Below are 16,021 nucleotides of genomic sequence, written 5' to 3'. Positions count from 1 at the left end.
CTATTAGAAAGATGGGATTAAAGGCAATGCTTATACTTGAAAGTCTTTATTATCGTAATGTTCTATAAAAGGAGTTATTTTGAATTAATAGATGTAAACATAGGTTTTATTGAAATCTATTTGACCCAATAAGTAATTTAATAAACTGCTTTTCCAGAGTCATTTCTTAAATAGGTTCTCTTACAGTGTGGCAAAGCTTTTTTTCTTCATTAGACAGAATCCAGGAAAAATGAACAAAGAAAGAGTAAAAAAAAAATATTGTTATGTGCTCTAAAGAGGTAGAACACCTGATAAAGGAAAGCCAAAAGAGCCATACGGGGAAATCATGCAGAACTAACCTTGTATTAATCATTTCATTTTAATCTTAATGAGAAATTAATAGCACACGTGGACTTGACTATAACACTTTCAAAGTTAAACAAAGCAAGCACTAGAAATCTACTGAAAACTAAGTAGTACTATAAAACACTATTTAGCAATTATTACTATAAATTTCTTCTGAGGTAGATATAAACAACTATTAACATTTGCATAATTTCTGTTCTGAGCCATTATGTACACTGTTCCTTTCAATTAAATGTTCAGATAAGCAAAGAAGATTTTTAAAAATCTAATTATCAAATTAGAAGGCAAGCATTTATTACGTTCTATATTCTAAGTATTACCTAGAGCAGAGATCCAGTATGGATAGAGCTCCTTAGTAAGGAGCGCATCGTCAATGTCACAGAGAAAACTTTTCAACACACCCGTCACATCTTCAAGCTGATGTTTTCCAGCCCTCAATTTAAAGCTTCTTGCATCCTTTTTGAAATTCTCCAGGAGTTCACTTACGCGCAAACGATCACCGTTCTTCTGATAGATATATTTGCACCCTAAACCTTTGTGTAAAAAAAGGAAAGGTTATAGGAAAAAAGTCTAAAATCAAAATCCACTTTGATAAAAATAAAACAAATTTTTGTGTTGGAATGATGAGCACAAAGAAATCGTTATCCAAGACTCCATATCAACAAGCATAAAGAGACAAGGCTCTTCCCCCCTAATTTTAGTATTTAAAATGTAAAACTGATGAACACATTATTCCAGGCTCAGCTTTTAGCAAGCCTCTGGTCAGCCCTTCCCCAGGTCTTCACAGAGTCACTTTAAAATGTTCTTTTACCTCAACTGCCCTGTCTTCACTTAGTCTCTCAGTTTCACTGACAAAAGTGAGGGTCTCTGGTATAAGTTTCCTCAACCCTCTGTCCTCATATTTGTATATTAATTTCTGTCTGGTCCCACATTCACCTTCTTGCAGATGAAGAGTTGGGCCATCTCCTGTTCAAAGTTATTGATTCATCGAGTGCCCATATAAAATAAGAGGCGTAGTAATGGTGAGGAGGTGGGGGAGCGGCGATGATGATGAATGATGATGATGACACAAATAGAAAATTAAAGAAATCCTCCCTTGTCCCCTCCCAGGTCTCTCTTCTCTCTTTCTTACAAAACCAAGCTGAGTTTCCTATATCAATTCTTTCTACCATCTCACGTCCCTGTTAATCCTTTAACCACAGAATCTTGCTCTGTGCTCAATTCCCACTCTGAGACCATCTTCATTAAGAATATCAATGACACCCTGTTTTCTAGATGTTTTCAGTTTTTATCTAATGAGAAGCCCCTGCAGTGTCTGACACTCCAGATGAGTCACTGTTAAAATTCTTTTAATCTCATGGCTTTCTGGACATTATGATCTCTTATCTTTTTTCCCCCTTCCTCCTCTGTGGCTACTCCCCCAGTCTCCTATTTATTTGCTCATCTACTATTTACTGGTGATTCCAAGAATCCATCCTCAGTTCTCTTCTCTTCGCCTACTCCCCTACAAAATTCTCTGGGTGAACCCATCCAGCCTCATCATTTCAAATACTACATATATTTTTTCACCCGGGTTTTAATTTCTAAGATTTCAAACACATACACGTACACTCTAATATATACTATATAAATATACATGTAACACACATACACCATACTTATACATATGGACAAATCAAAACAATGTGAGGAATTAATTCTGCCACCCTATTCACTACCTCACCTCCCAATCTCAATACGTTCTTTATATTGTTCCTTTACTTCAATACAGTCATACGTTCTGACGCGTTCTGAGAAATGTGTCCTTAGCCGATTTTGTCATTGTACGAACATCATAGAGCGTACTTACACAAACCTAGACGGTATAGCCTATCACCCACCATGGCTCTAGAGTACCAATCTTATGGGACCACTGTCATATATGTGGTCTGTTGTTGAGTGAAACATCGATACGCAGCACATGACTGTATGTAGCATTGCCTTCTCCCCAGGCCTTTACAAGGCAGAACCTTTCTTTCTCACTTACCACATTAAAAAAAAGACTACGTCATATAATTTTCCATCATGACCTTGCTCTCAAAACTGCCCCCTTCTTTCCCTCCCACGGACTCTTATTTTGCGCACGCAACCCCTCACCACGGTTCACTACTCCCTGCCCCTATTCTGGTGCAGCCCTCCAGTCTGCCTCGACAAGGACAACAGCGTGATCTGAGGATACAGGTCTGTTGGTGTTACCAACATGATACAAAATCTGGATACCACCCTCCCACTGCCCAGAGGGCAAGCTTAAGGATTTTATTATGATATATAAGACCCTACAAGAATCAGCCTAACCGTCCCGCCTCCTTTATCTCCCTGCTCTTCTCACACTAAGTAAGCTCTGGCCACATTTAACTACACAAAGTTCCTTGAACAGACAACTTCCCTCAGCTCCACACCTGGGCACACACTGTTTCCTCCTCCTGGAATCCCTATTCCCTTCTCCTAACTAGCTCCTATTTTTCCTCAACTCATGGCAGGCACCATGTCTAACCCAGGAAGCCCTCCATGACCACTCCTACTCTGAATGAAATCGTACCCCCATACCATGGGCACCTGTACCAACCCCTGAACCTCTCTCCCACAGAATTCTGTACACTTGAGATATCACTGCCCACTTGTTTGTCTTTGATACATACATCTGTAAGCTAGAAGGCAAGGATCATGTCTTATTCTCTGTACACATCCAGCAGCTACACAGTGCCTAGAAGAACTCAGCAGGTATTCAATAAATGACTACTTAATGCAAGAATAAGCAAATTCTACAAAAAAACAATTGTCACTAAGTTTCTGAGATATTACATTCCTAGTTGAGTGAATTTCCAACAGCTGGTACTCTTAAGTTTAGTTAACTGAATGTGAACATAATTTTGTTTACATAAAATAATTCTCCCAAGAACTACTGTAACTCTTTAAAAAAATTAAATCTCTAAAAATTATACTGTAAACTCAGTCAAGTTCAAATTTTCACACCATGAGCACAAAAAATCGTCCTTTAGATTTAAACCCAAAGGTCAGGGAGTTAAAAATAATTGTGACCTTTGGAAAGGCTCTGAGCTGACTGCCTGCAACCTGTAATCACTGGGCCTTTTCTAAGTTCATATCAGATCTTCCCTTTTATCCATGCTGGTAACATTGGGGTTTTCGCCACGTTCTGCTCATAAATAAATAAATAAATAAATAAATAAAGGAGCCTTTCATTGGCTTTATGCTTTAATATGTAAGTTAATGTACCTTGTACTAGAGTTACAAAGCAGTTAGAATGTAGGAAATTTAGTTGAAAACATTCTAATGCTTAACGATTTCAAATTCAAATAAACATCACAAAGAAACTTCTGATTTCCCTAGAGAAACATTAAATTGGATACACTGAAGTTCGACAAAGTTATTTGACTCGTTTATCAGCTTAAGTAAGAACCTATGCCCTTACGAAATTAACATGATGTGAAAATTCACAGTGAGGTTACGCTCTTGCTAAAACATAATATGTGTGCTGCTAATTTATACCCTCGAAATGCAAGTGCTGTACTGAATGAGCAATAAATGAAGATGATAACCTTCCTCCTCCCCATTTCAAATGAACAGTTGATAAGAGACATATAAACATAGTGTCATAGGAAGGAACTTCATAGAGTAAGGCTCACATAATGTGATTACCTACTATTTACAGTAGATATACAATTCAAACGCAATGAATCTGAATATTATGATAACTGTTCTTGGATTACATATGAAATAAGAAAGATACTTAAAATGGCCCTTCTCCCAGAAGAAAACAGATTAATATGTATTATAAATTTAATTTCCAAAAATTACTTTCTGCACAGCCTTTGTGATTTCAGACATTTTGTGACATGTCAGTGTATGATCAGCTCTCATACTGGAACACACGATTGATGGAGTTGTTTTTAACTTTTCACTCCCACTGCTGTATTTCCCATACCAGGATCATTGGCTGGCACACAACAGACACTCAACAGATAAGTAATAAACTATTAACACAATGTTCTACAACAGCTCTCTCACTGATTACACCTTCTTTTCAAATTAAAAACACCCAAAGAGACGCTTCCAGTATTAGAAAAAAAAAAAAAAAAGTTAGCACACCTTCCAAAATGCTAAAAAAATCATTTTACTGTTTCCCACATTTGAAATCTAAATCTATGGCATTTATATACAGATTAAAAGGTAGAAAATATTCTTATACTAAAAATATAGTTAAGAAATTTCTACCTTTTTGAATGTTAAGGAAATATGTAACAGAAAGAAGGAATTTGAAGAATTTACAGTAATTTGAAAAGAACCATGAAGAATAAAGGCATACTTTATTTACTTTTCAGGCTTATTTAAAATACTACCATAGCATATTAAATTACAATGAACTGGACCATTTAGATATCAATCAAGTTTTTTTTTTACTTGCAAACTATTCATAAAAATATTTATTACAATTAACCACCATGATTCTTCACATAAACATGTATGACACCAAAGCATGTTGAAGAAAATAAATATGCACACACACTTTGTCGGCATGCCAACAAAAAGTAAATTCTTTCACATATTGGCCCAGAGTTTACCACTTCTAAAAACATGCTCAGGCAGCACACTGTCTTCCCCTAGATTTTATCTAGGCTTGTAACTTTCAAAAAAAAAAAAAAAAAAAAATATATATATATATATAGTCTTTACTCTATTTTTAATATACATTTTACAATACAGATTCTTTCAATATGTTACTGAAAATTTTTATGCACATAAAGGAAGAAGGAAATGGTAAAAGTACATTATTTAATTTAAATGAATTTTATTGGGAGAAGGAATGGCACTTAGCTGAACAATGACTATGCTCATATTTTTCACTGATCTATTTACAAATATAAAAGGCTCTAATTCAGTCAAACAGAGGTTCCACTTAAGAACTGCAAGAATGATACTATGAGTTCTTGGGGTTGAATAAAAACTCGGTGATACTTACCATACTGTGTAACAAATGCTATACAGCTGTTCACGATAATGGGAACGTCATTTTTGCTGAGCTGCTGATCTTGTAATGCATTACCATCTGTACCTGCTGCTTTTTCAATTGCAGTATGCCAGACTGTGAAATCCAACTTGGTATGCCCATGGATGTATAATGTTCTGTAAAGTGTAAAAAGCATTTCAAATTATAATTTCACTTTTTAAAATAAAATTCTTACTTCTCGACAGATTATCCTTAAATCCATATAAACATGATCTTGTCTCACCCATCAGAAGAAAAACCCTCTGTGTATCACTAGCTTCCACTCAATCCCTCTTTTGCCTGTCCAATCACACCTCCCCAGAGAGTACAGGAAGCTCTCTGAACCTGTGCTCTCACCTCCTTTCATTCCCCACCCCTTTTTGTTCTGTTTCTTAACAACTAGACTGAAACTCTTCTGGCAAGCATCCCCAGCAACTTCTAATGGATATTTCTGGCTATACTTTTCAAGATTTTAAAACTGTTGATGATTTCATTTCTTAAAAATAGTCAAAAAAATACCATCCAATTTGGCTTTTGCAGAACAATTCTTTCTGGCTTTTCCTCTATTTTTCTCTCAAGCTCACTTCCTCTTTCTGGAAAGGAAGTTGTTACCTCAGTGCACTCAGGCATTCCAAGGACCCCCCAGGGACATGGCATTCAGGCCAGTGGTTTCATCGCCATATGGAAGTTAGTAACTCCCAAATCCCTATCTCCAGGCTAAAACTTTGTTTTACAAATCAGATTCCCATGTGATCCAAAAACCACAGCACAAAGCAGCTAAGACCCTGGGAAATGCAATCACTTCCCGAACTCAAACTTCAGCTCTGCTCTCACTTCCTTTATCACCTTGGACAAGTTAACAGTCTTTTTGGGGTCTCAGTTTCATCATTGGCAAAATGAAGATAACAATAGTACCTACTTCAGCACTCAATGTCATATTAATAACTAAGTAATAACCCATAATACTAATTAATATTTATTTTTGGACACTTTCACCTTAATGTGCCACAAGCATCTCAAATCTTTCTCCCTCCTTCTACCAAACTGGTACTACAATTCTCCACTTATTCCATCAGAAATTTAGGATTAATTAATTACAGATTGGTCCCTTCCCACTCCTGGTCTGTCACTGCCACATGAATTCAGTCATAAAATCCTGTAGATTCCAGTTCCCTGGCATATTTGCTCTGCTTCCTCTTCATTCCAGCATGGCCTTATTTCAGGTCTTTATACTATTCCTAGAGGTCACTAAAACCCCTCCAAACAGAATTCCTTTCCCAATTATCCACCTCTCTAATCTCTACTCCTGGGGTTGCCAGAATGATCTTTCTAAAATGCAAAGTCAATGACCTCACTTCCTGATCATCGTCCTTCTACAGCTCTGGAGTTTTCTAGATTGACAGATGTTCATGATCTGCTCTATACTTTATCTTCCAATTTTGTCCTTCCTGTACACTGAAGACATACTAGAAAAACAATTTCACATTTTCTTGGCTTTATAATAAATATTTCTTGCTCTTTGGTTGGCTGCTTTAATTCCTCCCCAAAGTGTACTCCAGGTGACCCTTCCTGACATTCTGTCCCTGATGTCCCTCCTATGCTTAGTGTGTAATAGGTGTCCCTTCTCAATCCTGAATGGTCACTGTGCCCTCCATGATACCATCTGTTCTGTCCGTGTGACTGTTTTAGCTTCCAGACTCCAAACTTCACACAGGCACGCACAGAAAGCACTTCAGTGTCTCTAGTCATTAGCACACTGCCTGGTATTTTAGTGGGTACATAATAGTTTTAAAGTCCTATCACTAGACATAAAATTTGATTTGACACACAAGTTAAAGTAATCACTGATGTGTTTAAGTATATGTACACCAAAGTAAAATTATTAATCTTGATTTCGAACTAGGACAGGGCTTCTTTGGATTCAAACTAAAGAGAAATATCGAGCTGCATGAACTCTGGGCTGCTGTTTTGGTTTCTTTTTGGGGGGATAGGGAGAGTGGGTAATCTTACATTCCGGGTAATTCACTCACCCTAATTTAAAAAGAAAATAAAAGTCCTCCTTTCTTTCCTTTGGTTTCTTTTCTTGAAATGCTCCTCTGTGAAGACAAAGCTGCCTCCCTACACCCACTTCTAACATCTTCTGAACTTGCTATAACTACTCCTTCTTTACTGACATCCGTGCCTGTAGTCCTCATCTCTTCCTTTCTGACATCTTTATCCATTGTTTTTATTTTCCACAACACCACAGCAGCCCTGACCCCCAGGTTTTCTAATTTTCTTTTTGAAGAATTCTGACACTTGTTCTAACGCTCCTGACATACTTTAGCCTTTTCCGTTTATCTTACATCATCTTTAGCTCAAAAGCATTCTATTGCTGGATACATTTGTCTAAATGAAACTGTACAGCTCAGGCAATTTCCCTGAAAAATGTCAAGCCCCTAAATTTTGTAGACTTAACCAAAATCATGTCTTGCTAAATTCAGGACCTAAGGTAAATAAAAAATCTAAATTTTCTCTCTTACTTCTTTTTTTTTTTTTAAGCTGACAACTAAGCTCTAAATTGATATAAAATATTTGAAACTGTTTGCTTATAAACAAATAACTACAATGGGTCAGTATTTCAGCAGGCAGTGAAAGAAATCCAAAACATACTGGCCCTCCTACAATACCAGTATAATTCTGCCATTAACCGTGAGCATTTCAAATTTCAAATTTTCTTTCAAGTCAAAAGAAATCCCGTGATGACAAGTTTACCTGTCTCCTTGTGAACTAGTGAGGGGTAGAGAAAGTAAAGACAAGTTAACTTCTGAGTCAACTTGTTAAAAAAATCCTAAAATATATCACCTGGTGCAGTAGATGTTTGACATTCAACTGCATCGGTTCAACAACGTTCCTCTCTGATGCTTATCTAATCTCTGTGCACACTGAACAAAGCATCAAAACATATTTTCAACACAAATGCTTGCCGGCTTTATGATTTCAAGTGTTATCAAACAATGCTTTTACATTTCTGGATAAGACTTCCAAAGAAACATCCATTTACATCTTGAAAATCTGAAAAGTTATTTTGAAGAACTCTAACCATAGAAAGAATTATTCTAATTGTCCATTCCCAAGTATAATTTTAAAGGGTACTTCACAGCCATGTAAAGAAACATCCCTATATCCTATAATGAATCAAGACAGTTCAATAAGACCTAGAAACCAAATCCCAGGACTAATAAAAACACTCTTTTCAAAATTGTAGTATAATAATCACAAAGTGTAGACTATCATATTTGAGCCTAGTCTACTGACAAGAGCCAGAAGTGTCTTCACAAATAATAGGATCAATAAATTTGCGTGTAGAAAAAATAAATTCACTTATATAATTGTAGAACATTTTAAACAGAACTAAAAAGCAAACAACACACTCCACAAATATGACTGAAAAAGATAATATCCTAAGCATTTATTAAAAAATAAAAACACTGAACCTTGTAGTATATATCAGTATTTGTTTGGCAAAAAAATACTTTATTTTGCTTTCATTTCTGAAAGATATTTTTCCTGAAGACAACATTTTAGTTTAACAGGTGCTGGTTCAGTAGTTTTGTTTGGAGTTGTTTTGGTGTTTTGCCAGCACTTTGAAAAAAGTTTTCATCACACCATCTTCTGGTTTGCACTGTTCCTGACAAGACATTCTCATCCTTGACCAGTATATTTAATGTGTCTTTTTCCTCTGGTAATTTCAATTTTTTTTCCCCACATTAGCTTTCAGGAATTTCATTATGATATGTGTTGATGTCGTTATCATGCTTGAGATATGCTGATTTTAGTACATGTGTGGGCTTATAGTTTCCATCAAATTCAGAAAATGTTTGGCCACATTTGTTCAAAGATTTTTTTTACTCCATCTTTCTCTTCTCTGATTTTTGGATTCTAATTATACCTACATGAGACTGCCTGATACCATACTAAGGCTCTGCTGATTTTATTTAGTCTTCTCTCTTTGTCTTAAGTTTTCATAATTTCTACTATCACTGATCACTTTTATGTAGAGTCTACTTTTCTGGTAAGCCAATCCAGTGAAATTTTCTTTTCAGATGGTGTATTTTTTTTTTTGAGGAAGACTAGCCCTGAGCTAACATCTGCTGCCAATCCTCCTCTTTTTGCTGAGGAAGACTGGCCCTCAGCTAACATCCATGCCCATCTTCCTCTAATTTATATGTGGGACACCTACCACAGCATGGCTTGACAAGCGGTGCATAGGTCCGCATCTGGGATCCAAACTGGGGAACCCTGGGCTGCTGAAGCAGACGTGCGAACTTAACCGCTGCGCCACCGGGCCAGCCCCTAGATAGTGCATTCTTTAAGCTTTAGAAGTTCCATTTGGTTCTTTTTTTAGTTATTCCATTTTTTCTCACTATGTTTATGTTTTGAATATCTTTGAATATCTTTCTAATTTATAATATTTAAAAATCACTGTTTAGACTATTTGCTAATTACATTATCTTTCTCATTTCTGGGTCTGTTCCTATCAACTGATTTGCAGCTTTTATACATCACTAGTAATTTTAACCATATGCTAGATTCTGTGAGCATGGAGTGTCAGGATTGTGGTGTCTTCCTTTAGAGAGTGTTGATGTTTATTTTGGCATCATTTGCCTGTTTGATGCCAGGCAACTAAATTATTGGTGGAGCAGCTAGGCCTTTGAAGTTCTGTTTTTTAAGCTAAGTAAGGTAAAAATACAGCAGGCTTTACTCTACGGCTGGTTTAGCCTTAATACTATGGATTTACCTTTCTGGGGTCTTTACTGTGTGTTTAATGGTCTGTCTAACCCGGCTGGATGGAATTTGAACATACTCCAATGCTGTCTAAGCTCTGGGCATTGTTCTACTCAGCAGCCTGGGACTTGTTTCTGCCTGGCCCCTCGAAGTTTCTACCTGCAAGATGCAAATTAGTACTGAGCCAAAGATGGAAAGGAACTCTTCGGAAGATTTCTGAAACTCTTTCTCTACATATTTCCCTCTGCTCTGATACTCTATCCCGCAAATTTTAGCTACTACAGATTCCCTGAACTATCTGTAACTCTTCAGTGTAGTGAACCCACCCATTCTGCTTGGGTCTCCCCATTCCCTGTGCCATGGACTGAAAAATGCCTACAAACAGAAAGCCACGGTGATCTTAAACCTTACTTCATTTGTTTCCCTTCTTTCCACGATCAGAAGCCTGGAATGACTAATATCCCAAACTCTGAAAATAGTTTGTGTTATATATTTTGTCCAGTTTTCTAGTTGTTTGAAGTGGGAGGACATGTACCAGGCCAGTTATTTCTTATTGCCAGAAATGGGAGTCTGGCACATCTTATTCAGTCACTGCATCCATAAATTACCCTCATTTTAGTTTATAGAGATACAGTATTTTTTCCTACACCTTCAGATAAGAATCTGCTTCAGAGAGATGGAATTTTAGCCAGAACAAAGCAAACAATTATTAAGAAAATGTGCAGATGCAGAGGGTGTGTCACAAGAATAATGCAGTAGAAAATATTATCTTAAACAGCTTGTTTCTCTGAAGCTAACAGTTCTGTAAAAAGTGTCAAGGCCCCGGATTCCCCAACAAAGGCAAAGCCTCCAGTTTTTCAATCTCATCTCCATACACTATCAGGCAATCAACTATAAGAAGGTGGGAAACAGCTCTGTTTTGAGTTTGCTCAAAACCTCTAATGGTGTTCCACTGGCTGCAGAATGAACCCAATCCTCACTTTAAACAATAATTTTTTTTAAAGTTTTAAAATACCTTTTTTAAAAACATATATCTTCTGTGCCCTTATAAAGGACCTGCAATCCTTTCTAGAATAAAGCAAGTCATTAATTAAATTCAACTGATAATACTAATATGGTATCAATCCATATTCTTTTCAGGCCCATCGGCTCAAGCTTCCTCCTCAAGAACTCATAGGTCAGCCTCAACCAAAGCTGTTCCCTAGCCCATCCTATTTCTCTGAGCCTACTGCTTCCACCTAAGGAAGAGCTCAGTCTCTCAGCCCCCTCATTTTTTCCTACTGAAATCCCACCTAGGATTCCAGGTCCAGTTAAATATACTTCTCTTATAAAAAATGATTATACTGATCCCATTTATCCAGAAGGGATCTTCTCATTCGTTTGCATTTTTTCACATCATACTGCATTTATCTGTTCATAAGCTTACAATCTAGTATACAGAAGGCCCTTTGATCTGATAGAAATAAATTTTTGAAGCAAACAATATAGACTTTAAAATCCACCTTTTGTTAAATATCATGCATTCCCTTTATCATAATTTTCTTTAACAAAAAATCACTTCATAATGTTAAGTTTGAATAGTCCCTTCCTTTTTGCAAAATGTATGGGGCTGGTGAGAGAAGAGAATCTCCCATTTGCCTTGGCAACACTCAGATGAAACCGTCTCTACAAATTAAATCAGCAGAAAGTTACAAAAGCAGTCAAGTTGATATTGTGGGCAATCGGCTACTGTTTAATTTGCAATTACATGCACAATTTAAAAACCACTTTAAGATAATTCACCCTCCAGAGACTTGCTAACATATCAGCTGCTATAAAACACAATTCAAGGAGGGAATAAACAGCACGTGTAGTGAGTGGATGTGAAATAAGAATCTTAAATTTAGGGTGTTAATCTCCCAAATTGAGAAAAGTAGCCTGTTCCATAATTGTGGAGCATACTGATAAAGTGTTTATTCCCCAGGGTTAGCTTCTTAATGTCTGGAATTTGCAATTAAAACTGAATGCCGTCCGGCTTGGGAGCCATCAAGTGTATTATGCTTTACTATAGGTCAACCAAGGAATCTTAAAAAAACTAAAACAAAAAACAACAAAAAAACACACCAGTCTTTTCTGGTTCTGATAACCCAGCTGAGTTATTCACACTGTATTTATTATAACTAACAACCTTTTAATAAAACCTTAATAATAGATGTCTTTGACAAATGGGCATGCAGCTATAGAATTCGGAGACAGCAAACACAGCAGCTTATTTATCAAAAAGAGATATGCAGAGAGTGTGGGCTAAAGTGCAGAAACAGTTTTCAGATTTTAAGAAAAGGATGTTGTAATCTATTGAACATTCCAGTCACAGTGGAGACATAACCTACTGTACAGGAAAATGCCTTCTGACCTCATCGTGGTCCAGAACATTCACTGACTAACAAAAGATATTCAAAAACATGATTTTTTTCAAAGAAATCCTGACTAAGGCCTAAAAAAAAGCACAGAATCTAAGTCCCAATAACAATATCAAATATGCCAGAAAGCCTTAAGTGTAATCAAGAAAGCTTTATTTTCCCAAATAATAATTTTTAAAGTATACAAAGAATACACATTAAAGTGACACCATCTGGAACACCTTCTGCTCAGAGCTTTTTAGAGCAAAACTGCTCTGTGTGTGGAAAGTATTATTGCAATATTTTTCTGTCTAAAGACACTCATACTATGCATATAGAGAAAATTACCATGAATATTAAAATATGTATCTAAAGTGACTATATTCAGTGGATGATTATCAATTTATGATCTTTCCCAGTTCGGGGGTTCTTTCTCCTCCTTGCCTTTAAGAAACATTAATATATTTTAGCACTTTAATCAAAAGTAGACAAGGACACGGAAAAGATGTGAAATTAATTCATTAATTTATGATTTACAATTCTGGTTCAAGTTGTTACTAGCACAAAAATAAAGGTTAAAACTTACAGCTGGTTGGTTTCTCTGTTTCAATTATTTACACTATCTCTATATGCCATCAACATGAAGAATTGAAAGTTGTTTTGTTTCCTAAAGCCACAATTTTATCTGTCATTGACAAGTCTAACACTTTTTACTTTATCTTACAGTCATTATTTCCTATGGGGCTAACAGATCAAAAGACAGATGAAAAAGAGGGCAAAGCAATGAAATTCTCTTATTTTGATATAGTATTAAAACAGCTCTTAAACAATCACATCTATAATTAACTGGCCTTGCTTGAGTACTGGGAGAGAAGTACGTATTCCCTATCTTAGTAAATGGTACAACCATTCATTCATAAAGTCATCCAGGCCAAAAGCTTAGGAGTCCTTCTCCTTATCTTCTAGTTCATAAAGCAACTGAAAACCATCAGATTGGTATCTCTCTCAACATTCTACCAGCAGATCTAGAAAGCTACCAACATCCAAAACCATCCATCAATTCCTCTTTTCTTCCGGTTACCACTGAGGGACTTTGCTCTCTTGTTGTCCTTTCTCTTACATCTTCAATCTCTCCCTTTTTGTGTGTCTTTCCCACCAAAATTTAAAGTTGAACAAGTTCAATCCATCTAAAACAAATTGCACATATATTCTCTTCCTGGGTCAAAGCCCTATTAACCTCCAGACATCCTTGACAAACTGTCCTCACCAGCTATTTCAATTTACTCAGTTTCCAAACTTAGTCTAACCCAGTTTCTGCCTTTATCACTTCCCTTGTCCTCAAAATCATTGGATGGACTCAGCATCACTTGTCCAATGGAGGATCTGTCCTCATCAGGCAGCACCTGACACCTTGACTATTCCTTCCTTCTTGAAACACTCTCTGGGCTTTGTGACATACTTTCTCTTGGTTTCTTTCCTCACTCTCTGAATAAACTAGCTTAATACCCCAGGGTAGCTAATCCTCCCTGACAACTGTCCCAGCCTCCAAAATGCTGCGTATTCATCAAGGCTCCAACACATCACTTCTTCCGTTCTCACACTATAGATACCCTGCAAGTGATCTTACGGCTTCCTTCTACATACAGGTAACTCCAAAGTATGAACCTCCACCCCACTGACCTTTACATGAACATCAGATCCACAAACATAACTTCCTTATACCAATTTCTCCTTAGATATTGACACTCACCTCACGTTCAGTATGTCTAAAATCAAACTCATTATCTCCAAGTTTTCTCCCACATGTGCTCTTTTCCCACTATTTCCTATCTCGAGTCCATTTATTTGCATAATATATACATACACATATATATGTACATACACATGTGGGTATGTGAGTGTACAAATACACAGATATACACATGAGGCCCTCTTTTGCACCACACAAGGTGCCGTGTACACCTGCACACTCTTTCTTCTGTCAGCGTTTACAACCTAGTGCACTCACCATCTCCCGGGCTGATTCTTTACTAGCCACACTTCTGACCTCTCTTCTTTCTACTTCATCTTTAATTAGGTAAACATCGTATGGATATATATTTTTTTCTTATAAAGAAAATTATCTTCTAATAAAATGCTGAAATTTTACATCCTGGTAACTTATATTATTTACCCAGGCCCCTGAGGTTAATTCTTGAGAGTGATCTGTACAAAAGTATTGGTAAATTAATACTTAAGACTTGTTTTAAAAAGAAAAAATTTGGGGGTTGTTAAGTTACAAATTGACCTTGCCTTGATTTCAAAATGGATTATTCTCCTATCATATAGGAAGGCTGTTTTTAAGTGCTCAAAATAGTGCTTCGTACATGGTAAGTTCTAAACATTGTCATCATTGTATTATTGTTACTATCAGAATATTATTAATTTGGAGAAAACAGGAAAATCAAGATAAAAGCATATGATAAATACAGTTGTTTCCAAATGGTATGTTTTGTACGGCAGCTATTCAAAGAGATTTAAGGAAAATAACTTGGTTTATATTTGTCCCTGTATTTCTCCTCTCCCATCCCAGTGCATCCCTTGTTCTTCATTTTCATAAAAATGCTTTCAACATAACTTGTGAATAACACACGTAGATAAAAACTTTGCAATTATTATCAAAAACATGATTAAGCAGCCTTGATCATTAATTTGGAATTCCATTAGTTTTTACTATGCCATGAACTCAGAGTGTATCTGAGTTCACTTCCTGATTCCCATAGTCCAGGGAAAAGGTCAAGATATTACAAAATAATGTTTCGTCTTCTGGCTTCGGTATCTTGCATTCACAAATGCACAGCATGCAATAAGCACTAAATAAAAATTCATCAAATTGAATAATCTGAATCCATGTTTCATACGTTTTAATTAAAGCCTATGTATCACTGGTCAAACTCTTCATAGACTAAAAATGGTAGAAAAATAACCTGGCTATAGTAACCTGATAAAAAACAAATATAAATGATAAATAGAATAAATTCAACTAGCAAGTTTATTTGCTTAAGAACAGAAGCTCTGTGAGCTCAGATACCAAATCTGTATTGTTGACCATTTTTTCCTGCCATGGAGGCAGCAGGCATTCCATAAATAGTAATAGATGACTATAAAAAACACATTTGCGCTAGTATTTTAATAATATAATCCTATCTTTACATATTAGTACCTCATTATTATTTCTGAATATATAATTAATAGTACTCTGACAATAGAGTGAAACTATCATCAGTACTAAAAATCCCAATGTAAAGTATTATGAACCATTATAATCCCGAAAGAAATAAGTGAAAGCACAAAATCCTAATTATGCCTCTAAATTAAAAGACACCCTCTGACATAAATATCTAATCAGCAATATGCTTGCTGTCTAAAGTTGGTGATGTCCTCCCATGAAACTGAAGAAAGGACAGGTTCAGATAACCGTTGAAAGTCAATATTCATGTCACCAGGG

General features: G+C 36.2%; 1 protein-coding gene across 12 annotated transcripts in view; it reads right to left on the bottom strand.

The window, feature by feature from the left end:
• The window catches only part of ARAP2 (ArfGAP with RhoGAP domain, ankyrin repeat and PH domain 2), a 177,598-nt gene that overhangs the window by 65,977 nt on the left and 95,600 nt on the right, over positions 1-16,021 (bottom strand). For all 12 annotated transcript variants that reach the window (XM_023638251.2, XM_070264017.1, XM_070264016.1 and 9 more), the window contains 2 exons: positions 5,363-5,526; positions 666-878 (listed from right to left, as the gene is read on the bottom strand). In XM_023638251.2, the coding sequence (XP_023494019.1) occupies positions 666-878; positions 5,363-5,526 (377 nt within the window). The remainder of the gene's footprint in view (positions 1-665; positions 879-5,362; positions 5,527-16,021) is intronic.

The sequence above is a fragment of the Equus caballus genome, chromosome 3 (genome assembly GCF_041296265.1).
Source record: "Equus caballus isolate H_3958 breed thoroughbred chromosome 3, TB-T2T, whole genome shotgun sequence".
Taxonomy (NCBI): Eukaryota; Metazoa; Chordata; class Mammalia; order Perissodactyla; family Equidae; genus Equus; species Equus caballus.
This window is presented reverse-complemented; position numbering and strand designations above follow the sequence as displayed.